This window comes from Ovis canadensis, chromosome 17 (genome assembly GCF_042477335.2).
Source record: "Ovis canadensis isolate MfBH-ARS-UI-01 breed Bighorn chromosome 17, ARS-UI_OviCan_v2, whole genome shotgun sequence".
Taxonomy (NCBI): Eukaryota; Metazoa; Chordata; class Mammalia; order Artiodactyla; family Bovidae; genus Ovis; species Ovis canadensis.
In genome coordinates, this window is record NC_091261.1 from 21,681,829 (window position 1) to 21,709,090 (window position 27,262).

At 37.7% G+C, this 27,262-nt stretch overlaps 1 protein-coding gene across 1 annotated transcript in view; it reads left to right on the forward strand.

The window, feature by feature from the left end:
* The first annotated feature begins 259 nt into the window (after nt 1-259).
* The window catches only part of TTC29 (tetratricopeptide repeat domain 29), a 260,760-nt gene continuing 233,757 nt past the window's right edge, over nt 260-27,262 (forward strand). Inside the window, exons 1-4 of the mRNA XM_069558624.1 lie at nt 260-371; nt 1,175-1,221; nt 7,581-7,678; nt 9,528-9,611. Of these exons, the coding sequence (XP_069414725.1) occupies nt 7,587-7,678; nt 9,528-9,611 (176 nt within the window). The 5' untranslated portion in view covers nt 260-371; nt 1,175-1,221; nt 7,581-7,586. The remainder of the gene's footprint in view (nt 372-1,174; nt 1,222-7,580; nt 7,679-9,527; nt 9,612-27,262) is intronic.

Genomic DNA, 27,262 nt, shown 5'->3' on the forward strand with positions numbered 1-27,262 from the left:
GAGAATGCAGTGCAGTGAGGGAAATGATTCAGGGCGGCAAATTAGAGGCCTCTTGGATAAGGTGAACTAATCTCTGAGAACTGTCTAACTTCTGAGAGGCGTCTGGCGGGAAAAAGCTGCCGGGTGTGGACCTCCCCAGCACTGCGTGCACTAGGCCCCGCCCCTGCAAGGCTCCGCCCCTGAGTCCGAGGAGAGTGGAAGCTGCACCAATCCAGAATCTCAGTTTAGCCTAACCCCGCCCCCTTCCGTCCCGTCCCGCCCCCTTTGTATCCCTGGAGACACTCTTGCGTCCTCTCTCTGCGCCTGCTCCGCAGTGTCTGGGAACCACCGCGGGAGGAGAGGGCAGCGCCGGCGCCCAGCACCTGCCACGGGTGAGGGACACACTTCGGCGGAACAGAAAACCAGAGTTGTTCCCCAGGACCAATCCATCGAGATTCGTGGCGAACTCCAAGAAGCAGATGGGTTATTTTTCCAGGCAGTCCCTCCTCTGACCCATACAGACCTTCCTCAGTCAGTCGAGCGACAAGCTTACTAAGCCAAGGCCCTCGCCATTTATTTCAAGAAATGCATAGAAGGGGGAGCACAGAAGGGCTCTCTCCTCGCCGCCGTTTACCCTCTGAGGGCAGTGGAAAAAATCAATTAGTCCTGTTTAGAACTGGGTAGGAACTGAGATGCCCTCGGTTTTGGTAGATAACCAAAGTTTGAGAGATCACATTATCACTAGTCACATTTGTGTAAGAATACACCGATTTTTGTTGTTGTTTAGTCCCTAAGTTGTGTCTGACTTTTGGGAAGTCCCATGGACAGTGGAGCCTGGCGGGCTACAGACCATGGGGTCCCAAAAGAGTCCCAAAAGAATATATCAATAGTATTTCAGATGTATTGATATTTCATTGAATTAGTGATTAGGTTCTCCAATAGGAACTATACTTCGTTTTATTTTATTTTTTTATGGTTTGCATCTTTAATCATTGACATAATAAGTCAGCTGTCACAGCAGGATTCTTTTTTTTAAGTTTATATAACTACAAGTAGATACCTGGTGTTTTGTGGTACAAATAAATCTTATTCCATGATTTGGAGCAGTGAGGGGAGTTAGTGAGTTAGTCTGTTGACTAATTTTTAACTTTTTTCTTCTCTCCTTTGCTATTATTCTTTGCTTCCAAATTTTCAGGCTGAAGTCTGTAAACCTGGAGAGACCTTCAGCAGTAATCTCCAAATGTAAGTCGAGTGAAACATGGCCCACTTTCAAACACTTTTCCTGCTTTAAGTGTTGATTTAACTATCAGTGCATGTCAGTTAGCAGGAAATGTGTGGTTTCTGTTTCTTTAACAACCTGTTTACCTATCATAGAATGCTAAATGTGTCCAAAAATACAAGGGATAAACATTTACTGACTTTTTGTTTTATGTGATTTTTTTTTTTACTCTTTTCAGGAGCAGATTACTGACGTTTCTTCTATAGTTTTCTTTAAACTTTCATAGTAAAAGAGCTTGTGATGATAATAGGAGAAGTTCCAATTCTTATCGATGATCTTGTTGATGATGGTAGAATCATATTTATTTTGAACTCTCTTGTGACACATGATATGTTTGCTTGCTGTGTGTTTATTGGTTTTCTTTCTCACATTTCAACTTTTTCCCCCAAGGTGACTGAATTCTGGAAATAGTGGTCAGCCTCAAACGTAGTTACTCCCCAGGTAGCCTGAGTCTATACAACTCTAGGCTTCCCCTTCCTTTGTGTTTCTTGATAAGGGTATCTCTGGGGATTGTGGGGGAAAGAGGATTACTCTTTGAAGAATTTTACTTGGGGGCCAGAAACTTAAACTCACACCATGGGACACATTCAACCTGATCCACCCCTCTCAAACCTTTCATCCTGTATTTCTCCATTCTCATTTGTCTTTGCATGTGGGGGCCAAACTTAGAGATTGTAACTGTGATACAGGAGCCAACCAGGAGATCAAAGAGTCCACCAAATCTCCTCTGAATACCAACAGTGGAATGGCTTAAGGCAACCTTTTGATCTTTGTCTCAGCTCCTGTGATGCCTAGAGTACACTGTCCATTTGGTAACACTGGGGGAGCTGCCTCTGGGTCCCCTAACAGACAGCTTCACCCTGACCTCCTAGGGCTAGGCTCACTTGGGTACCAACCAGGGAAGTACCTCTCATTATTCTCCCTTAGGTACCCGTCCTGCGGTAGCACCCACCATGTGTGGTGTGGAGCTAGGAGGACCCTGATAAAGTGTCAGTTGTGAAGGATGATGGGTTCCATTTCTGCTTCAGGCCTAGATCAGCCACTCCCAGCACTAGTCCCATTCCTTCTGGATGGAGCCCACTAGAAAGCAGGGAACACTCTCTAGTCCACACCAGGAAAATGATACTGTTCATATTAACAAAGAAGAAAAGGCTTTCTTCACTCAACAGGTATGATTTCAGCCTGAAATGACAGGCCCCTAAGTGTGCTTGCATTTTTTCTCACTTATTTTCCCCTTGGTTTGCTTCTATATGCTAAAATGCAGCTATTTTCTACTCTAAGAACATTCAGCAGAAATAAGACTGAACTGATCAGACATAAAAGAGATGGTGATTACTTAGGAAAATAATATGTTACAGGATCCTTTTACATATTTGATGCGTTTCAAATATTATGTGTGTCATAAAATTTGGTTAAACAGCTACCTATTATGTAAAACAAAATATCTTTACATAGCCATGTATGGATTGTAAAAAACAAATACCCCTTTCCCAATAGGCATAGGCTAGGGAGGATGTGGGGCTTAGAGCAGCGAAGGGAGCCCATCACATTCCACCCTAACTTTGAGCTTAAACTTTCAACATAAAATGGTTGAGGGATATTTTTTCCAGCGCACAGTTAATAATTTTTTTCCACTTTATCATTCAGCTCTGACCACCCCCCATTCAGAGTTGTGCCTTGAGGCTTGCCAGCAGGGCTTGCAATACTTACATTAAACTAAATTTAAGAGTAAAGGTGCTCCTGCTGCTAATGTTCTTAGATCAGAGGAGAGCAAAATGAAGGAACTGGCAGCTGAAACTTTAATGGTTGGAAACATTGACTCAGATTAAAAAAAAAAAATCGCAGTTGATCTGCGTGATGAAGAAGACATGTTCCTCTCCACGTCTAACATGTGCATAAGATTTTATTAGATGCTTGTATTTTCTAGCAAAAATGGTCTAACACAAGTAAACATCAGTGAGGATTAATTTTATATCACAACCTGGTAGGCCAGCTCTTGGGAGGCTTATACACGCCTTGCTGGAATACGTGAGATGGCACTGAGTTTCAGGGGTTTGGTCCCTCTGTGTGCGAGCTAAGTCGCTTAGTTGTGTCCGACTCTTTGTGACACCGTGGACTATAGCCCACCGGGCTCCTGTGTCCATAAGATTCTCCAGGCAAGAAGGGGGTAGCCATTCCCTTCTCCAAGAGATCTTCCCAACCCAGGAATTGAACCTGCATCTCTTATGTCTCCTGCATAGACAGGTGGGTTCTTTACTACTGGTGCCACTTGGGAAATATATTTAGTCCCACTGTGTACAAGTGTCTGGGTCTTCCTAGTGTTTGAAGAAATTTCAAGTACCTTTTTCTGGTTTTGAAGCTCCTTGAGAAACCCTTCAAAGGTCCCTAAGATTATGCAGAGTTCACCTCTGCCCAATGCCTTTGGTAAGCATAGGGACTGTTAGAACAGAGTCTTCATTTGTCAGAGAAGGAATGTCCAGACTGAATCAAGCACAGGCTTCCTTTCTTTCCCTTTCCAAATCCCCTCGGGGCAGACACTGGGTTAGGAGCTGAGATGGCCCAGATTTGCTCTTATTTTCTCCATAACAGCTGAGGACTCTGCAATGTAGAGTCTTCACAGCTTCTCTGAAACAGGCTCACAAGGAGTAGGATTGGGGAGCCTTTGCCCTTTAAATCTGTCCACCAGGTCTAATTTTGCCTTAGCTTTAACTTCTCACTATGTGTTCTATACAGTATTGTCATTTAGTAAGTTCTGTTTATCCAGTTAACAAGTTGATATAACATCTGATCAGAAAAATACAAATTTTTATATACGAAAAAGTAACTTTCTTATGAAGTTATGGCATGCAATACATGTTTCTTAAATGTTTGTTTTGGAGACGATGACTGACATTTGCTATTTAGACTGAGTGCTTTAAAACTATAACTGTATAAAAATAAGTAGACCTTATGTTTCAAGGATCATATCATACTCTAATAATCTGGGCAATGTTAGGATTCTATAGACTTCCCCAATGGCTCAGTGGTAAAGAATCACTTGCAGTGCAGGAGGCACAGGAGATGCAGGTTTGATCCCTGGGTCAAGAAATCCCTTGGAGGAGGAAATGGCAGTCCACCCCAGTATTCTTGCCTGGAGAACCCCATGGACAGAGGAGGCTGGCGGGCTATAGTCCAAAGGGTCGCAAAAAGTCAGATGCGACTGAGCACACACACACACGCATTATATCTAAAACATGACACTTATCTCCATTAGAATTTTCTCTTTATTATGCAAATAATTATTTTCAGGCCAAGGTAACTTTTTTTTTTTTTCAGAAACACTAGACTGCCTATTTCCACACTGAATTTCAAAAGGCTTTTCCTCAAATCTCATTGCTTTTCCAGCCTCCATCTTGCCATGCCTTTGTACACAGCTCTAGAGGAATAGGTTGTCTCTGCAGGCTGCAGGCAGTCCTACCTTGAGTCTGACCACATCTCTCTACCACCTCTACCTAAACCACCATCCTCTGTCATCCAGATTTCATAGCAACCTCCAGCTGGTCTCCATGTCTTTCTTTCTGTCCTCTACAGTCTAAGTCCAAAAGAGATGCCAGAGTAATCCTTTCAAAGCAGAAGTCAAACTGTGTCACTCCTGGGCTCAAACCCTCCAATCAGCGTTAAAGTCCTTTAAGACCCCGTTATCATCAGAACACCACCAAATTTCTCCCTAACTTCTCTGATGTCATATTTTTCTGCTGTTATTCATCCCTGACTACTGGTGAGCACTGGGTCCTTTTTAGTTCCCTGCTTGATTTTCAGCTATAGATCCCATCATCATCTAATCTTCTGTGTTATTTTTGCTTGTTTGTGTATTGTCTGTTTCCCCACCATACTGACCCTATAATATAGATTCTGTGAGGCTAGAGATTTTTGTCTTTTTTGTTCACTGCCTCATCTTTAGCACCTAAAATAGTACCTGGCACTAAGCAGTAGCTTAATGCATATTTGTTGATTATATTTAAGGCCCAGATTGATGGTGATTTACCCTAGGTCACAGAGATAATAAATACTGGAGGAAGTGATTTAGAACCTGAAACAAGCCTTGCTTATGGTTATGTGACCCAGGATGGTAGAGGTAGAAATGAAATGGTAGAGGTCAAAACTTGTGGAGGTAGTGGTGGTAGAATCAAGAGGCTCTGGTCTTCTGAATGCCTCTCCAACAGGAGAAGGTGAGTTCTTTTGTATCTGAAAGTGCTTGTAACATGCGACAGTTTTCCACTATAAGTTCATCAACATCACGCCCACACTTCTTCCTTTTTGGAGTAAGATTTAGATAACTGGATTTTATAGATCTGCCTTCATTATGGCTCACTTACTTTCTCCATTGTAGCATATTGCACTTCCCAAAGATAGCCACAATATCTTCCATCCCACATCTTCCTCTTACAATGTGACTTCAATGCTTTCCCCTCAGTGGGTGAGTCTATTTCATTAGCCTTAAATCTAGGTAGCCTGTTTTAACAATGGAAGTCATGCTATGTGACTTCCAAAGCCAGACCCTGGGAATACAGCCTCCACTTGGCTTTTCTCTGGGTACTTGCCTTTCTAGCCCTGAGCAACCACTTAAGAAGTATGAGGCTGCCATACTAAGAGAAAGCCCAAGCCATATGAGGAGGTCACATGTATGTGTTCTGATAGATAGCCCCAGCTGAGGTCCCAGATAATAGCATTCACCACCAGATATGTGAGTGAAGACCTTATAGGTATTTCCTCTTTCCCACCACTGAGTTACCCCTAAACTTCTGAGTCTTCTCAGCAGAGGCCCCAGTAAAAATGAAGTAGGGAAAAGCTATCCCCACTGTGCCTTCTCCTAACTCCTGACCCACATAACATGAAAGGTAATACATTGATTGTTGTTTTAAGCAATCTTTTTTAAACCACTACACTTTTAAATTGAAGTATAGTTGATTTATAATGTTTCAAGCATATAGCAAAGCGATCAGTTATATATACTGAATATATGTATAAGGTGAAGTGAAGTTGTTGCTCAGTCGTGTTTGACTCTTAGCAACCCCGTGGACTGTAGCCTACCAGGCTCCTCTGTCCATGGGATTTTCCAGGCAAGAGTACTAGAGTGGGTTGCCATTTTCTTCTCCAGGGGATCTTCCCAACCCGGGGATTGAACCTGGGCCTCCCATATTGGAGGCAGATGCTTTACCATCTGAGCCACCAGGGAAGCCCCTGTATACATATAATATATGTATACTCTTTTTCAAATTATTTTCCAGTATAGGTGATTACAAGATATTGAATATGGTTCCTTGTGCTACACAGTAGATTCTGTTATTTATTTTATATGTTGTAATGTGTATTTGTTAATTACAAATTTCTAATTTATTCCTCCCCCCTTTCCTTTTTGGTAATCATAAGTTTGTTTACCACATCTGTGAGTCTGTTTCTATTTTGTAAATAAGGTAATTTGCATAGTTTTTTAAAAGATTCCACATATAAAGATTCCACATTCCACATATATCACATCTAAGTGATATTATATGATATTTGTCTTTGTCTGACTTCTTCACTTAGTATGATAATCTCTAGGTCCATCCATTGTTGCTGTAAATGGCATTATTTCATTCTTTTCTATGATTGAGTAATATTCCATTGTGTTTGGAATATTATCTTTTTTATCCATATCTTTTTTATCCATTCTTTGCTCAATAGGCATTTAGTTTGCTTCTACATCTTAGTCATTATAAATAGTGTTGCTGAAAACATTGCTGCATATGTTTCTTTTTGATTTAGAGTTTTCATCTTTTCCAGATATATGCCCAGCTGTCTCCTTATTGAGAACTGTTCTTAGCATTTAGCACTTCTAAGGGAAAGCCTTTATTTGTGAGAAAGTTTTTAGAAAACAGCAAAGTATGAACAATTTTAAGTTATTGTTTGTAACAGGAGAGCAAAGCATGAGTATTTGAAATCCATAGCTGCCCTAAAAATCTTCACTTTTTAATTGCAACCAGCTCTACTGACGAAACCCATACCAAAGCTCCTAGTTGTCTGAATCTTCAACACATTTATCAGATTTTCTCTTCTCTACTTTGTGATGGAGATTCAGACAAGTAATAAATTGGCCAAAAGGCAGATAGTAAGAAAAATAATGAGAGAAGCCACCTGCAGTATTCACTCACTGAGCTTCATGCCTGAATAACAGAGCTAAAGATCTACGCGCAGAGCTATTCTCAGCTCAGATGACTGACTAGATCTCTAATAATGTCTTAAAAGATTCTTTGAATGATTTACTGTTTAAATACTGTTTCCGTTTATTTATTTTTTTTGGCAGTCCAAAATGACTACCCTGCCCCCGCTGCCCATGACACGCCCAAAGCTTACGGCCTTGGCTAGACAGAAGCTGCCGTGCTCACCAAGAACAATTCCAAGGTATGTGACCCTGGCTTTCTTTTTTTTCCCTACAGAAGAAATTTCTTGCAGTAAGAAATGTCAGTAACATATCTCAGCAATAAAAATTGTTTAAAGACAAAAGTACATTTTTATATTCAGAATGTTCAAATTTGCTGTTTCAGAAAGATTGATAAATCTTATTCAAAGATTAAGATTATATTTATTTAGCAGGCAAGTGCTCATTTGGTCATTTTATTTCCTACTGCCATTATATTGTGGTTCCTGCAAAGCTTTGGAAATACATTTCCTTTTTAAAATATGTGTGGAAAAATTGAAAGCAGAAGCTGTAGGCGTGAAAGTTGTATGGCATCTAAACCACAAGACCTCGATCCTGATTTCTGTTTTGGAGGAAGGAAGACAGTCTTACTCCGAGGGTAAACTAGTAGTCATGATTTAGCGCCTGAAATGATCCTAGAGCTTGAAAATACATCAAACCTCCCCTGCCTGTGAATGGCTGCTGAATTCAGGGAATTTTCATCTTGGGCCGAAAACCTGCAGGGCAGGAACTTAATGTTTTTGATTGTAATTATGCATATTAACTAAGACTGTGTTACTTAGAAGTTTCCACCTCTAGTTTTATTGATTTTTAATTATGCACATATTATTTATCAACATAAATAATTTGCATATGTAGGTTTGATTATCTTTTTATGCATGCCTTTCAATTCCTACAAGGCGTAATGATCAAAGTATTATGAGACTGCTTTGTTCGAAGAAGCACCATACCTCATTTTTGGTATTTCTGGCAGAGACCAAAGCTCCTGGACCAAAATAAATACGTTCAGCTAAACTGGCACCAAAGTTCTTTTGTAATAGAAATGAAATTTGTAGAAACTGTAAAATAGAATTGCGGAAAATTATGTTTACTTTCAAATAATTTGAAAAGCAACATTTTTGATAGAGGCATAACTTCAGTGTATACATTCTTATTTTCCATCTTCCTTTTGGACAATGTGAAATATTTGCAAAATCTGAAAAAGCTAGCTGCTTCTTCCTGTCATTTTGTAATAACTGAGTTTACATTTTCTTTTCAACATGAGCAAAAACATAACTCAGTGTCACATCCCTAGGATAAGACAGATTTTAAAGAAAAAAATTTTGAATTCTTTTTATTAAAGAAAAACATTTTTATCATAACCATTTAAGGCAAAATTTTTAATCAACATTCTCCATTAGTTTCTGAATAAAAAGAGATACTTGTATATCCTGTATTTCAGTTGCCATGATATGTTAATAGTCTGCTTATTCTTAAAGGTGCAAGGGGTATGAAGAATGAATATATTACATGTGTAATATATTTCTCATTAAAGTCTTCCTAAAATCACTTTCAGCTTGAACTTTTAATAGTAATTTGAGTTTCATGTGTGATTTTTAAAAACCGCTCAAACAGAATGTCAGAGCAAAATTCTATGTTTTCAATGAATAAATTCAACACATTTGTATCAAATAGGGGTGTTTTAGTTCACGATACTGTGCTGAACACAATCTGACTTCTGTAGCTGGAAGGTTGTGAGAGAACATAAGTAAAATGGACAATCTTAAAAGTTTTGAGGAGAAAACCCCATTTATTTAAGAAGGTAGACTATTTTAGTATGTTGGTGTTTTATTTGTTTACATACTGAGTTCAGTATTCTTCCCTTTTTCCATTCAAGAAAGTTAAAAATTTGAAATTATCAATGAAGAGCCTAACACTGTAGCTCTTGCAGAACATTTATTATCTAAGATATTATACCCTGAATATTCCTGTTCTCCTGGCAGCATTTTATATGTTTCGTAGCTTTTCACCTCGATAAGGCAGTTCTTTATTATTTCTTTCTATTTCATTTAGGTCTGAACTGATCAAAGAAAAAGATGACATAGATCATTATCTGGAGGTGAATTTCAAAGGATTGTCAAAAGAGGAGGTTGCTGCGTAAGTATATACCTCTTAAAGGTACTTTAATATAAAGTTTGTTTTTTTTGTCTTGATTCTTTGTTGAAATTTCAATTTTCCTGTGCAGTTCATTTTTTTCACTGGAACATGACATTTAAAAATTAAAGCTCATATTAAATAGTGATAAGTCACATCTATTGATCTTATACATATCAAAGTCTTTAATTTTATGACTTTCAAAATTCTCATATTTACTAAGATATTATACTATCGTATTTGTAATATTTTAGTTAAGTCGGTGTCATTGATCACTTAATAGCTTCCATTTTAGGGTATATTGCCTCCATGGGGGAAAAATGCTTTATTAAGAGAAAGAGTTGTGTTATCTTTTTTCCTGGTGATTAAAAAGAAATCTCTGACTAATGTATATTTTCTCTCCCATCAAAAACTTATAAAAAGAAGTAATGGATCATAGTTTATTGGTTAATTTAAAAATAATTCCATGTATTTTTTTAATGAACAATGTAAACTTTGCCATTTTACTGCTAGTTAGAACCTAATATGTGGTCTGAGTAAAAATAGCATAAAAATCCATGTTAGTTACTGAGAAATAAATAGAAACCTAGAATAATAGCTAAACAGGTTTAATATTTCTTACCTATAGATGTGTTGACTCTGTTATTATCAGATTTTTATATGTAAGTATTGACAAATAGAAATCTTATATATGTACATGCATCTTATGGAATTTATTAGATGGCTAAAATGTTAAAATATTTTATAAAACAAATGCTTTTAAAAGAGTTTTTCTATGTATATTATCTAGTGCTATGGGATTCCATTGAAGAGGTATTACTTTTTTTTTTTTAGTTTTTTATTTTTTAAATTTTAAAATCTTTAATTCTTACATGCGTTCCCAAACATGAACCCCCCACCCACCTCCCTTCCCATAACATCTCTCTGGGTCATCCCCATGCACCAGCCCCAAGCATGCTGCATCCTGCGTCAGACATAGACTGGCGATTCAATTCTTACATGATAGTATACATGTTAGAATGTCATTCTCCTAAATCATCCCACCCTCTGCCTCTCCCTCTGAGTCCAAAAGTCCGTTATACACATCTGTGTCTCTTTCCCTGTCTTGCATACAGGGTCGTCATTGCCATCTTCCTAAATTCCATATATATGTGTTAGTATACTGTATTGGTGTTTTTCTTTCTGGCTTACTTCACTCTGTATAATCGGCTCCAGTTTCATCCATCTCATCAGAACTGATTCAAATGAATTCTTTTTTATGGCTGAGTAATACTCCATTGTGTATATGTAGCACAGTTTTCTTATCCATTCATCTGCTGATGGACATCTAGGTTGTTTCCATGTCCTGGCTATTATAAACAGTGCTGCGATGAACATTGGGGTACATGTGGTTTTGGTGTAGGTTTTCTTGCAGTTTAAAATTCAAAGTCTCTTGATACATTTCATTAGATAATTGTCAGTGTGCATATAGCATGGAAAAATGGAATAGTTCATTCTATCCATATGTTATAGAGTGACAGAAGTTACAGTAAATATAATCACTGTCTTCCTTGGAGTTCTATTGACTGCCAAGTGTAATATCTGGGACCTTTGGTTTTTAAATGCTATTCTAGTTGCTAATTCATTAACTTTCCATGGTAACCTGTTGGATAAAATTAAAGGTCAATATAGTCTGATGGTGTGATTCTTTCTTAAAAGAAAAATATATGTGAGTGATATTTTCATTTTGATTTAAATATGGGATATCTAAAAAAATAAATATAATGACTAGCTATTAAGAATTAAGAATTAAATTTGGAGTTAAACTTAGGCTTCACTTATTTAACAAACTAGACACCTTTATGCTTAAAATTTGCTTTCATTCTGCACTGAAGAAAACATTATTCTTGAACAGTCCAGAATAGGCTGTACTGATGAGTGTTCTCTTACAAATATTGTTTTCACTAAAGAAGTGAAAGTGAAATTGTTAGTGACTTAGTCATGTCCAACTGTGTAACCCCATGGACTGCAGCCTGCCAGGCTCCTCTGTCCATGGGATTTAGCAGGCAAGAATACTGGAGTGGATAGCCATTCTCTTCTCCAGGGGATCTTCCAGACCCAGGGATTGAACCTGGGTCTCCTGCCTTGCAGATAGATTCTTTACTTTACACAAAACAAGTAGCACTGGGTAGTTCTCAGTCTTCAACATTGAATTCTACTTAAACCTACCTACACTTGAATACTTTTTTAGGTCAGAGCTCTTTCCTAAGATAGTGGGTACAAATCTTAGTAGGAAGTTTTTGTACTTGACTCACTATTATGCTTCTGACTGATACACATTTTAAATCTTGCCCTAAACGAACTAATTGAATAGCATGTAAAGGACAAAATTGATTTCAGCATCTCCCAGCAATACCCAACAGATGCCATGAGGAATTATGCATATTCCAAGCAATTTCTGCATACAACTTTTAATCAGCCATTCTACTCTAAAAAGATGAAAGATAAATGCAGGAAGCATTTATTAAGTGCCTACTTTATATCTAATACTAGGATTTTCACAGAGCAAGAAACAGTGTTATTTTACTGTAAAATATTTGGTCTCATCTTTATCTTTATTTCAGATAGTACAAGTAGGGAATAAATATGCAATGAATGAATCCTGATTATACTGTGAGATGTAGCCTAGAGGTCTGGAGAAAAATCAGAGAAAACTAAGATGTTGGATAAAACTTGTCAAAGAAGACATATTCCAAGTTTGGCTCCTTATCTGTTAGCATTGTATAATGAACAAACTGGTGAGTCACAGGTCCTCACTATACAAGGACATAATGGGGAGAAATGGATGAATCAGATTTTCAATCAAGCAAAGCAATATCTAAGATATATCCTCAAATGCCTCTCTAGACTGCCTTATTCCCTAAGATGATAATAGAAATGTATACTTAGATAATTCATGTCCATTAGCTTTGATGTCCTGTAATGTGGATGTGTTCTTTGTCTAGTCCCAGAATAACCCTTCACTGTCTACTCTAAAATTTACCAAACTATTGGTACTAATACATAAACTCACACTCCATGTCCCTCCTATTGCAATGGGTTGGAAAGTTCTGTTCTTGTCTAAGGATTATGTCTCTACTTGTGCTGCAGGTGCCATCCCCTCTTACTTGTTCCAAGACTTTCTCCAGCCGTTAAACATATTTAATTGCTACATCATCAATTTCTTTTTTTGCACTGATTCAGTTTCATCAGCATTCATATCTACTCTAGTATTTACCTTGACTTCTTATCCTCTTCCAGATTCTACCCCATTTTTCTCTACCCTTCACAGTACCTGAAAGCACTATTTCCATATTTCTATATCCTGTTCTGAGACCAGCTGAGATTGACTCTGAATAGATTTCCAGACCCAGAACTCACTGAAATCTGTTTATTGTGATCAGTATTCTCCTTTTAAATCACACCTAATGGTCATATGTCTGTCCTTATCTTTCTTGATGTCTGCACATTATTTGATAGAGTTGAGTTCTTTCTCTTTGAACATTCTGTGCTTGTATCTTCCACGATGCCATGTTCTGTGGTTTTCCTCCAGACTGTTTGACCACAGGCAGAGCTCAATAGCTAAATGATAAATGAATAAATAGGTGGAGAATAACTGTTGGATTACTAACACCATGAAATCCGTATTGTGCTATGATATTCTTTGATTACAGCATTTTTAGTTCAGTATTGTAGGTAGCTGGTTCACTGTTGTATTGAGGAAGTTTAATTCCTCAAAAGTGTATTATGTTTACAAGTAAGAGTATAAAATTTAAATGGATAGTTGAGCAGGACAGGCTAAAGTAGTTGTTACTGGAATGGCCAAATCTAGTTGATGGGGAATCATTTTACTTTGGACTGAGTAAAATGGTTCAAAGGCAAAGGGCTTCTGAGTTTTTTATCATCTACATTTACAGAAGGAATCCTAGTGTAGTGTTCTGTACTTCTTAAGTGGCCAGATTATTGCTGTGCCTGATAATGACATTTTGATTTTCTTAAATAAGTGGTTGAATAGTTCATTGATAGTATTTGACTGATCTTTAACAACTAAAGAAGATTATGTTGTATTTCTGTACTTTGTGCTTTTTTATTCTGTGTTATATTATCAGAGTGCATTATTTAAGTGATACTTAAAGTACCACTTATTATTATAATTGCTTTGAGTAGCTAAATAATAAAAGTGTCATTTATAGATTCAAATAAAATTTTCTTGGGGGCAGTTTTTACAGCTTTAGCTATGTATATGAGGATACAAATAAGCAAAATTATCAAGGGACAAAGAATGTTAATCTGCTCAATATTATTTTCTGCTTCAGATATCAAATTCTATTACACAGAAGAATAGATTTAGTTCAAAATTGTGTGCATCTCTAAGATATTTTCTTCTTTGAGAATATCTTCCAGTGTGTTTACTGAGTGTCACTTGGTCAACACAACCTTTCTATCCTGCCTTTGAATTGTGCCTTACTCAGTTAAGGTCCTGGAGAAGGGAAAGGCTACCACTCCAGTATTCTGGCCTGGAGAATTCCATGGACTATATAGTCTATTGGGTCACAAAGAGTCGGACATGACTGAGTGACTCTACTCAGTTAAGGTAAATTAGTATTTTGTCAGTCTTAGGTTTTCATCTTGAAAATATTTCAAAACTGTCTTCCGAAAGTGCTTTTATAAATGACAGACATACTTGTTATGGGGCTTCCCATGTGCCTCAGATAGTAAAGAATCTGCCTGTAATGCAAGAGACCACGGTCCGACCCCTGGATTGGGAGGATCCCCTGGAGAAGGAAATGGCTACTCACTCCAGTATCCTTGCCTGGAAGATCCCATGGACAGAGGAGCCATGGGATTGCAGAGTTGGATATGACTGAGTAACTGAAACTTTCACTTTTATCCTTGTTGTGAGCAAATTTAGCATTTGGCTTTGCCATATAGTCAGGCTCTTAGAATATCTATAACAAGGTGAAGGTGTTTATTCAGAATATAATATTTCGACATAACATTAGGAGGATTTAGGCCCTTTAGGTGAACTCTTCCTCTGCTTCATTCATCTTGTTTACTTTTAAATAGTTTTGTGATATTTTGTTTTTTCTTCAAAACACTTTGCTCCTCTTTTTAAAGTGATAAATTCATACAGTTTTGACAGTTAAACTTTCTGAAGATGCCAGTTGCTAAATAAATGGCTACATGACTAGCGTGTAGGAATAGGCAGAAGAGAGAAGGAAAGGACAATGACCCACTTTCCTTCTCAGATGCAAATCAGACTTTAATATTTTCTTCCTTGAATACTCATGGCTGATTCATGTTGTTGTAAGGCAGAAACCAGCATGACACTGTAAAACAGTTGTCCTCCAATTAAAAACAAAATTTCAAAACAAAGATCTTCTTGATTTAAGAAAAAGAGACAGGATTTTGGTGTTCTTAAGTGGAGAGACAATTAATCCTTACTTTCTCCTGAATATAAACAAAATAAGCAGTAGCAGAGAACACAGATGGGAACAGAAGAGAGATGCCACTCCTTTTTATTTTTATTTATTTACTTATTTACAATCTGGTGCTGTTTTCCACAGCAGATCCCTAAGTTGTGAAACTAGGAAAGAAAAGAATTTTTGACCATAATTTTTTGAAAAAGAATATTGACATCAATAAAGTTTATAGTTTGGGAATTTAAAAAAATGCAGAGGAAAGGAACTTTTAAAAATTGTTTGCTGGATACAAAAGGGATCTCAAGTTTACACCAAAACCAAATCTAAGTAAATAAAAAGGAAAGATTTTAAATGTCAATAAAACAGAGAAATGTCAATTTCTTAGGCATTTATATCTTTATGTCCTTTAAAAGTTTGCTTTAAAATGTTAATTTTCACATATGGTATTTAAACTTAACAGCTTTAAGTAGACTTAAAAAAAGCTTTATAAGAGAAAAGCATACGAATCACAGGAATCATGATGTTAAAGTTCTAGCTATTAGGGGAGATTTCTTCCTCAGCTGGAAATTTGGCTTTGCTACTTAAAACCTGTGGAATTTGTTGCAGGTCACCTGACTTCACTAATCTTTGATTTCCAAAACTACTGGGAGACTGTAATAATAAAAGAAAATTCTTATGAGAGTTAAAAAGAGAATCTGTATATGAAACACAGTTTCACTTTCTTTAACTGCCGTTGATCATTTTTCTTTGGCTTTTAAAACATTCATTAATGTAAATGAACTAGATATTTTGCACTGACATTAAGTGTAGATTTAGGTAGCAATATTAATTTATCTTTTTTCTTTAAATATTTATAGTTACATATTTTATTTTGTACCAGGTATCGTTTTTAGTAAGAGATACATTTCAAACTCAGTAGTGCTAACCAAGTAGGGGAAATGTTTTTAATTTCAACTTACAGTAAACTTTTCAGAAATTTTTTATGCTGTACTAAACAACATAATTTGCATAGCTTCCTAAGCTGTGCAGTTTTCTAAAATGTCTATAAACTGCTTAAACTTATTGTTACCATGATAAGATTGCTTTGAATTTAAACCTACTGTTTCAGAAATGTGTAGAATATAGTCAAAGAATGTGACTCTTCCTACAATAGCTCATAAACCTGGAAGTGCATAATGGCATTGTATTTAGAAATCATTTGGGAGATTTAGTAATGAAGAACAAAGTGATAAAAGGGGATAAGCACCCAGGTACCACAGAGGTTGAGTCAGTTGAAATTCAAAGTGGGGTCAACAGACCCAGGCATATCATATGTAATTTATGAAGCCAGATGATTTTACTATGTGAGCTTTGTCTCTGATGTTGTGTTCTGTCTGTATTAAGAAAAACTTGCATGGGAATATCCAAAACTAATTTGACTCTGTTCCATTCTCTCTTATGTTCATCTTGCTTCAGTTCTATAAAAATCATCCCCCTGACTCATATCCATACCCTGTTCTGTTTTCTGTGTTGGAAAATGGAGATGTTGTAATAAACAGTGTCATCTTCTCAGTGCTTAAAGTAAAACCAGGCTATGGACTCACAAATGCTTGTATGCTTTCCTAGGGCTTGCAGAGTCCTCCGGGTTCTTCCATGTTGTAGTATTTGTAACAATTTCCTTCCTTTTTAAGGCTGAATAGTATTCCACTGTATGTTTATACCATATTTTGGTTATCCATTCATCTGTCAAAGGCACTTGGCTTGCTTCCGTGTTTTTCCTATTATGAATAAGGTTAATGTGAACATGCGTGGACAAATATCTCTTGAAGACCCTGTTCTCAATTCTTCTGTGTATATACTCAGACGTAGAATTGCTAAATAATTTTGGTAACTCTATTTTAAATTTTTTGAGAACCACCATGCTGCCACCACACCACAATGGCTATGAAATTTTTCATTCTCAACAACAATGCACTGTGCTTTCTCACCAACAGTGCGCAATGTTTATGTCTTCCAATAACATAAACAGATCATTTTGTTATAGAAAGACTTTATTTTTTAGACTTTTTGATTCACAGCAAAACCGAGGGGAAGTTTCCCAGATACCCCTTGCTCCCACACATGTTAACACATTGTTTTTTAATGCTGTATCCTAAATTACGTACAAAACAAAATGTGGAGTTATATATCAAAGTTACAATAATACTAACTCTTAGAATAATTATTTGTATAAGTTCATTAGTCTCTTAAATTATGTAAAAAACAGAATGTGAAGTTACCAACTATTATTAATATTACAAAAATACTAACATATAATTGACCATGTGTCTATCTTTACTGAGACCTTTATTTCTTTATGTGGTTTCACATTACTGTCTATTGTCCTTTTATTTCAGTCTGCAGGACTGCTTTTAGCATTTCTTGAAGGGCAGGTCCAAGGAAAATAAAGTTCCTCAGTTTTAGTTTATCTGGGAACATTCTTAATTTCTCCCTCACTTGAGAAGTACAGTTAGGCCAGATGTAGAATTATTGGTTGACAATTGTTTTCTTTTAGCATTTTGGACATTTTAGACCCTGCTTTCTGGCTTCCAAAGTTCCTAGTGAGAAATCTACTTAAAAACTTATTGATGATCCTGTATATCTAATGAGTTGCTCCTCTGTTGCCCCTTTAGAGATCCAGACTTTGCCTTTGGGAGTGTGATGGTAATGTGTTTCAGTGTGGATCTCTTTGAATTTTCACACATAGAGTTTACTGAACTTTTCAACTATTGATATTCATGACATTTATCGAACTTGGGAAATTTTTATCATTTTTCTGAAACGAATCTATCTACCCACCCTCTGTCCTCCTCTAGGACGCCCACAATGCATTGTTGTTGTTGTTCAGACGCTTAGTCGTGTCTGATTCTTTGTGACCCCGTAAACTGCAGCATTCCAGGCTTCCCTGTCCTTTACCATCACCCTGAGTTTGCTCAAATTCATGTCCATAGAGTTGATGATGCCATCCAACCATCTCATCCTCTATCATCCCATTCTCCTCCTGCCCTCAATCTTTCCCAGCATCAGGGTCTTTTCCATTGAGTCAGCTCTACACATCAGGTGACCAAAGTATTGGAACTTCAGCTTCAGCATCAGTCCTTCCAATGAATATTCAGGGTGGATTTCCTTTAGGGTTGACTAGTTTGATCTCCTTGCAGTCCAGGGGACTCTTAAGAGTCTTCTCCAACACCACAATTCAAAAGCATCAATTCTTCAGTGCTCAGCTTTCTTTATGGTCCAACTCTCACATCCGTACATGACTACTGGAAAAACCATAGCTTTGACTATATGGATCTTTGTCAGCAAAGTGATGTTTCTGATTTTGAATATGCTGTCTAGGTTTGCCATGGCTTTTCTTCAAAGGAGCAAGTGTCTTTTAATTTCATGGCTGCTGTCACCATCCACAGTGATTTTGGAGTTCAAGAAAATAAAGTCTGTCACTATTGCCATTTTTTCCCTATGTATTTGCCACAAGGTGATGGGACTGGATGCCATGATCTTAGTTTTTTGAATGTTGAGTTTTAAGCCAGCTTTTCACTTTTCTCTTTCACCTTCAACAAGAGGCCCTTTAGTTCCTCTTTACTTTCTTCCATTAGAGTGGTATCATTTGCATATCTGAGGTTATTGATATTTTTCCCAGAAGTCTTGATTCCAGCTTGAGATTCATCCAGCCCAGCATTTCACATGATGTATGCTGCATATATGGAGAAAGCAATGGCACCCCACTGCAGTACTCTTGCCTGGAAAATCCCATGGATGGAGGAGCCTGGTGGGCTGCAGTCCATGGGGTCACTAAGAGTCAGACACGACTGAGCGATTTCACTTTCACTTTTCATTTCATGCATTGGAGAAGGAAATGGCAACCCACTCCAGTATTCTTGCCTAGAGAATCTCAGGGACGGGGGAGCCTGGCGGGCTGCCGTCTATGGGGTCACACAGAGTCAAACACCACTGAAGCGACTTAGCAGCAGCAGCATGCTGCATATAAGTTAAATAAACAGGGTGACAATATACAGCCCTGACATACTCCTTTCCCAATTTTGAACCAGTCCATTGTTCCATGACTGGTTCTAAGTGTTGCACCTTAACCTACATACAGGTTTCTCAGGAGGCAGGTAAGGTGGTCTAGTATTTCCCTCTCTTTATGACCAACCTAGAAAGCATATTCAAAAGCAGAGACATTACTTTGCCAACAAAGGTCCGTCTAGTCAAGGCTATGGTTTTTCCAGTAGTGAGAGTTGGACTGTGAAGAAAGCTGAGCACCGAAGAACTGATGCTTTTGAACTGTGGTGTTGGAGAAGACTCTTGAGAATCCCTTGGACTGCAAGGAGATCCAACCAGTCCATCCTAAAGGCGATCAGGCCTCGGTGTTCTTTGGAAGGAATGATGCTAAAGCTGAAACTCCAGTACTTTGGCCACCTCATGCGAAGAGTTGACTCATTGGAAAAGACCCTGATGCTGGGAGGGATTGGGGGCAGGAAGAGAAGGGGACGACAGAGGATGAGATGGCTGGATGGCATCACTGACTTGATGGACGTGAGTTTGAGTGAACTCCGGGAGTTGGTGATGGACAGGGAGGCCCGGCGTGCTGCAGTTTATAGGGTTGCAAAGAGTCGGACATGACTGAGCAACTGAACTGAACGGAACTGAATAATTTTCCATGTTTCTTGTGATCCATATAGTTAAGTGGATCAAGTGTGTAGTCAGTGAAGCAGAAGTAGATGTAGTGTAATCAAAGAAGCAGAAGTAGATGTTTATATGAAATTCCTTTGCTTTTTTTATGATCCAGCGGATTTTGGCAATTTGATCTCTGGTTCCTCTGCGTTTTCTAAATCCAGCTTGTATGTCTGGGTATTCTTAGTTCATGTATTGTTAAAGCCTAAAGGATTTTGAGGATTACTTTGCTAGCGTGTGAAATGAGTACCATTGTGCAGTAGTTTGAACATTCTTTGGCATTGCCTTTCTTTGCGACTGGAATGAAACTGACCTTTTCCAGTCCTCTGGCGACTGCTGAGTTTTCCAAATTTGCTGGTGTATTGAGTGCAGCACTTTCACAGCATCATCTTTTAGGATTTGACATAGCTCAGCCGAAATTCTATCACCTCCACTAGCTTTGTTCATACAGATGCTTCCTGAGGCCCACTTGACTTTGCACTCCAGGATGTCTGGCTCTAGGTGAGTGATCATACCATCATGGTTATCTGGATCATTAAGATCTTTTTGTACAGTTCTGTGTGTTCTTGCCACCTTTTTAAAATATCTTCTGCTTCTATTAGGTCCATACCATTTCTGTCCTTTATTGTGCCTATCTTTGCATGGAATGTTCCCTTGGTATCTCTAATGTTCTTGAAGAGATATCTAGTCTTTCCCATTCTGTTGTTTTCCTTGATTTCTTTGCATTGATCACTGAGGAAGGCTTTCTTATCTCTCCTTTCTGTTCTTTGGAACTCTGCATTCAGAAGGGTATATCTTTCCTTTTCTGTTATGCTTCTTTTCTTTGCTCAGCTATTTGTAAGGCTTCCTTAGACAACTATTTTGCTTTTTTGCATTTCTTTTTCTTGGGCATGGTTTTGATCACTGCCTCCTGTGGACAGTGTTATGAACCTCCATCCATAGTTCTTCAGGCACTCTGTCTATCAGATCTAATCCTTTGAATCTATTTGTCACTTCCATTGTATAATTGTAAGGGATTTGATTTAGGTCTTATCTGAATGGCCAAAGTGGTTTTCCCTAGGTTCTTCAATTTAAGTCTGAATTTTGCAATAAGGAGTTCATGATCTGAGCCACAGTCAGCTCCTGGTCTTGTTTTTACTGGCTGTATTAAGCTTCTCCATCCTTGGCTGCAAAGAATATAATCAGTCTGATTTCAGTATTGACCATCTGGTGATGTCCATGTATAGGGTCATCTCTTGTGTTTTTGGAAGAGGGTGTTTGCCATGACCAATGCATTCTCTTGGCAAAACTCTGTTTGCCTTCGCCCTGCTTCATTTTGATCACCAAGGCCAAACTTGCCTGCTATTCCAGGTATCTCTTGACTTCCTACTTTTGCATTCCAGTCCCCTGTGATGAGAAGGACATCTTTTTTTGGTGGTTGTTCTAGAAGGTCATTTAGGTCTACATAGAACCGTTCGACTTCAGCTTCTTCAGCATTAGTGGTTGGCTCATAGACTTGGATTACTGTGATATTGTATGGCTTGCCTTGGCAATGAAACAGTGCATATTTTGGTCTATTTAATTAAATGTACACATTTGTAGAGGATATTTTTCCTTGATTATTTTAATTAGATTATTTGGAAACTTTCAGAATTTGTACTGGGATGAGTCTAAAATCATTTTAAATACTCTGAGCTGGGAAGTATGTGTTTAGAAATATGTTTATAAATATATATAGTGTGTATTTGTGGTACATATGGAATGATGGCAACTATGCTCACATCTGCATCCTCAGTACTCATATGGTGCTTGGCTCACGGGTGTTGGGGCAGTTGATGAATGGGGATCTTTTACTCCTTTGCACATGTCCTCTGCCTGAAATGCCTGCTCCTTCTCCCAAGCCTTGGGTACTTGTTAAACTTCTCTACCAGCCTCAACTTAACTGTTCTTGCTCTGTGAGGGCTCCTTTGATCCATCCTCATTCACATGGTAGGGTTCAGAGTGCCTTCTTGAATTTTCTTCGTAGCCATTGATAACCATGTACTTGTGGATTTTTTTTCCTTCTTCATTAAAAATAAAATATTGTGGTCCACTAGTGGATAGTGATTATGACCCATCAGTTTGGCGATCATGTGTGTGCATGCACTAAGTGCTAAGTCGCTTCAGTCATGTCCACCTCTTTTCAACCAGCATTTAAAATATGAAAGAGAGTATAGTAGAATAGAATTAGAAAAGGGTGCCTTTCATAGAGAGATTCTGCCAGATGTAATGAAATAGGGTGTGGGTTCTGAAAACAGACTCTCAGGACTCCAAACCCCAGCTTTACACTTACTAACAAGGTAACTGATCATCTTTGACCAAGTAACTTAACATTTCTGTGCCTCAGTGTTCTCATCTGAAAAAAATACAGATGATTATCGGACCAGGCTCATGAAATGGTTATGAAGATTAATTGAGTTAATATTTATAAAACAATCAGAACATTTTGAGTATTAGTGCTTTTAAATTTTGTTTCATATAACGTACCTATATGTGTGAAATATACATGTACATTTACTGAACTGCAATGTAAAATGTCTTTCTTGCCGTGAATTGCCATATGGAGAGGACTCTGCTCTAGACTCAAAGTTCTTTGAAAGCAGTTTTTCATTCTTCTTTAAGACTTGACTTACATAGGATAATGCTTTATTTCTTGCTAACTTCCTATCTAGAGAGGATTGAAGAAACTTGGTGTTTTATTTTACATAGCTGTCAGATATATACAGTAAATGAAAGGCTAGTATGGGAGAAGTATGTAAATATGCTCCCCACTAGAGTTAATATAGTTCCTCTGGAAAAATTAAATTTAATTCTGAATTTCTGTTCAGACTGGGCAAAAGGGAGATATGATGGACTGCAGAGTTCTCATTATCTGATGAAAAGAAGCATATCTGTTCTTCAAAAGAGAAAAACTTTTTCCTGCTAAAATTCCAAAAGAAGGTTATCACATGACCTTATATAAGACAAATGGAGCAATGTAATAAAGTTTTGCACACCTAATGAAATGGGTGTATGGACAGCTTGTCGTAAATATTACATCTCCTAGCTAGGTTTTAAGGAAAGGAAAGGAAAGTGAAGTCGCTCAGTCGCGTCCGACTCTTTGCCACCCCATGGACCATAACCTACCAGGCTCCTCTGTCCATGGGATTTTCTAGGCAAGAGTACCGGAGTGGGTTGCCATTTCCTTCTCCAGGGTATCTTCCCAACCCAGGGATCAAACCCGAGGTCTCCCGCATTGCAGACAGATGCTTTACCATCTGGGCCACCAGGGAAGATAGTAATCCATAAGACAGATTAAATTAATACTGTGTGCTGCTCTGTGTTTTAAGAGAACTTCACAATAAACCTGTGAAGGGTTGTTACTGCTCTCAGAGACCAAGGCATGGAGAGGTTAAGTAGTTTGACCGAGGCAGTCTAATGCTATAAAGAAGTACAAACGGTAAGATAGAAAAGATAATTCATAGAGAGGAAAGAGTGAGTAAGCTAGAAAGAAAATGAATCAGGCATATGTTAGAGATCAGATTTCTAGACTCCTCCTGAACAGCCAGTGCTATTACGGATCGAGAACCTCCCTCTAGGGTCATCTCATAAGGACCCAGTTATTCTACAACCCAGGCTCGTATGTCCATAAAATCTCCTTAAGCTTGTCTGAAACAATTCCTTATCCTGCAGCCCAATAACCAGAGAAATACATTACTGAATAAGGGAATTGTCTTGAGAGTTAAACTTAGTGTTTTGTTTTTTTTCCCACTTCAAGATCAAGATGGATGGCTAAATAAACATCCTTCCTATGTTTGAAAGGATGGCACAAAAGTCCAAAAGACAGAAAATTCTTAACATGATGAGAAAGAAAAGAAAACTGAGAATTACCCAGATTTTCAGAAATCTATTTTAAGAGAGCAGTTTGAAAATTACCAGAGATAATAATGATAAAAGAAGTTGGTTCATCAAGAAGTTGTTCAGTCGCCCAGTCATGTCCAACTCTTTGCGACTCCATGGAAAGCTCATGGCAGGCCTCTCTGTAGATTCATCAAGAAGATATAATCATAAATGTGCTTGTGTTCCTATGACAGAACTTCGAAAGGCTGATGGAAAGAAAAGGAAAAACAGATAAGTCCACAATTATAGTTGAAGATTTTAACACCACTCTTTCAATGATTGATTAAAAATCAGCAGAATATTGAGGAGCTGAAAAATACCATTGATAAACTTAATTAGCATTTACATACATTCCACCAAGCAGTAGCAGAAAACATGTTATTTTCAAGTACACATGGAACGTTTTTCAGAAGTGATGATATTCTGAGCCATAAAACAAATTTTGATATACTTAAAAAGGTTTAAATCCTAAAAATTTTCTCTTACAACAATGGAATTAGAAATAACAGCAGGAAGATCTCTGAAAGATCCCCACAAATTTAGAAACTAGACAGTGTATTTCTGAATAAACCATGGATCAAAGAAGAAATCAAAGCATTTAAAAATCCTTTGAACTGAATTTTTTTAAAATGACATATCAAAATTTTCAGCTAAAGCAGAGCTTAAAGGGATGTTTATAGTATTAAAATGTTCATATTAGAAAAATAGAAATATCTAAAGTTATTGCCCTAAGTTTTCATTAAAAAAAACTAGAAAAAAATTGAAATTATAGAAAAAAGAGTAGTAAAATGGAGGCAGAATACAGAAAACAGTAGAGAAAATTGACGAAACTAAAAACTGCTTCTTTGAAAAGAGCAATAAAGTTGATAAATCTATAGTCATAATGATTAGAGAAAAAAAGACACAGTTTACCAGTTTCAGAAATGAAAGAGGGGATACATCACTACAGATTACATGAATATTAAAATGATCATTAGGAAATAAACTATATACTGATAAACTCAACAACTTATAGAAATGGTTAACTTTCTTTCAGTGTGTCTGACTCTGTGTGACCCTGTAGACGGCAGCCCACTAGGCTCCTCTGTCCCAGGGATTCTCCAGGCAAGAACACTGGAGTGGGTTGCCATTTCCTTCTCCAATGCATGAAAGTGAAAAGTGAAAGTGAAGTCGCTCAGTAGTGTCCAACTCTTAGCAACCCCATGGACTGCAGCCTACCAGGCTCCTCCACCCATGGGATTTTCCAGTCAAGAGTACTGGAGTGGGTTGCCATTGCCTTCTCCACTAACTTTCTTGAGACACTGCCAAAGTTCACTTAAACAGAAATAGATATGACAATGGATTCACTAAACATATTGAATTAATAGTTTAAAAACTTTCTGCAAAGAAAATTCCAGGCCCATTTGGCTTTACTGTGAATTCTAACATTTAAGAAAAACAAAAAATAAAAAAACCCATCAATTTGGCCCAAACTCTTCAAGAAAATAAAAGAGAAAATGCTTCTCAACTCATTCTATGAGATCAGAAAACCCTGATGCCAATACCATTAAAAGCCATTACATTAAAAAAAATAGAGTGATAATATTTCTCATGAATGTTGATGCAAAAAAATCTTTGAAAAAGATAACAGTTGGTCTGAGCTCCTGCTAGGGAAGCTGGTGTGCCATGCAAAGTCCTTTCGTTTTGGCATCAGTGCAAGGAACAGCCAGCTCATGCTCTCCTGAACCATTTACCTCAGGATGAAGCCTACAAACAGAGGAAAACCAAACACACTACCCGTGTTAAGAAATCTAGAACTTTATTATTTTGAATAGACAAATAACTTCTGATTATTTGAAAAAATATTGCAAAAAAGAGTAAAAGATTAACAAAGAGAACATTCAACATGAGCTGAAACAAAGTTCCTGTAGAGAAAAAGAACTACTTTAGGAGATTTCCCATTTCTTTCCTTACAGACATTATAGATAATCTTACATCCTTTCAATATAACTTGATGCTGTGAAATCAGAGAAAAAAAATTCTTTAAAAGTTGCTGAAATATTTTTTTAAAACTCAAAGAAAGGATGGAAGAGAAAGATAAGGTTAGCTCTTAACATGCAGAATAAAAACACAAAAGATATAGAAATATTTCAGAAGGCTTGAGCTACAGAACATAGTCTGGGTGGAGGATATTTATCCAAGAGAAATAGAGAAGAGAAAATGGAGAGAATGGAAAATAATAACTACATAGATAGAGATGTGGATAGATTTGTAGACATAGAAATCTTAGATTGGAAAAAAAAACCCTACAGATCTTTGGACTGTGACTACCAAAAAAACCCAGAAATTAAATAACCAAAAAAAAGAAAAAGAAAAAAAGAAAAAACCCACTTGGATATATCTTTATGAAATTTTAGAATACTAAGTATAAAGAGGATACTAGAAGCTTTCAGGGTTTGGAGGAATGGTTGTCATCAAGAAATAAAGATCAGACAACCATCACAATTGTCAGTAATAACACTTGGTTCTAGAAAAAAAAGAATAGATATCTTATGCAGAATAATTATTTTAACTTAGGATTCTGTACCCAGGTAAACTATTAATCAAAACTGAGGGCAAAACAAGAATCGTTTCAGATAGTATGAGAATTGGTAAGCATCTTTTCCTACGCAGTGTTTTTGGATACTTTGTCCCTGCTCCAGATGGTCACTGCAGAGTCTAGGGCAGAGGCCCCCAACCCCATGGACCAGTACTGGTCTGTGGCCCCTTAGGAACTGGGCTGCACAGCAGGAGGTGAGCCGCAGTGGATTGAGCGAAGCCTCATTTAAATGTATTTGCAGCCCCTCCCCATCGCTCCGGTTACTACCTGAGCTCCGCCTCCTGTCGGATTAGTGGTGACGTTAGTGGTGACATTATAGAAACAAGAACCCTATTGTGAACTGTACATGCAGGGGGTCTAGGTTGCATGCTCCTTGTGAGAACCTAATGCCTGATGATCTGAAGGGGAGCTGGGGTGGTGATAGTGCTGGAGAGCAGCAGCAAATACAGATTGGCAGAGACCTTTGACTGCACAGAGACCATAATAAATCAATTGCTTGCAGACTCATATCAAAACCATAGAAGTGAGTGGCAAGTGATGGTGAGTTGTATAATTATTTCATATTTTATATCACAATATAATAATACAGAAGTAAAGTACACCACAAATGTACTGTACTTGAATCATCCCAAAACCATAACCCTCTCATCCATGGAAAATTACCTGGATGAAACCAGTCCGTGGTGCCAAAAAGCTTAGGGACTGCTAGGGGAATGAAGGGGATTTCCTGGTGGCTCAGTGGTAAGGAATCCGCCTGCTAATGCAAGAGACATGGATTTTATACCTGCGTTGGGAAAATCTCCTGGAGAAGGAAATGGGAACCCACTCCTGTGTTCTTGCCTGGCAAATCCCATTGACAGAGGAGCCTGGAGGGCTGCAGTCCATGGTGTCACAAAAGAGTTGGACATGACTAGTGACTAAACAACAGCAACAGCAGCAAGGGGGAAGAAAAGAGAACTCAAGAGAGAGTTATGGGGTCTAAGAAAAAAAAGTCCCTAACTCAGAAGCTCAAAGTAAATGTCTACAAAGTTGCTTTAAACTGATGT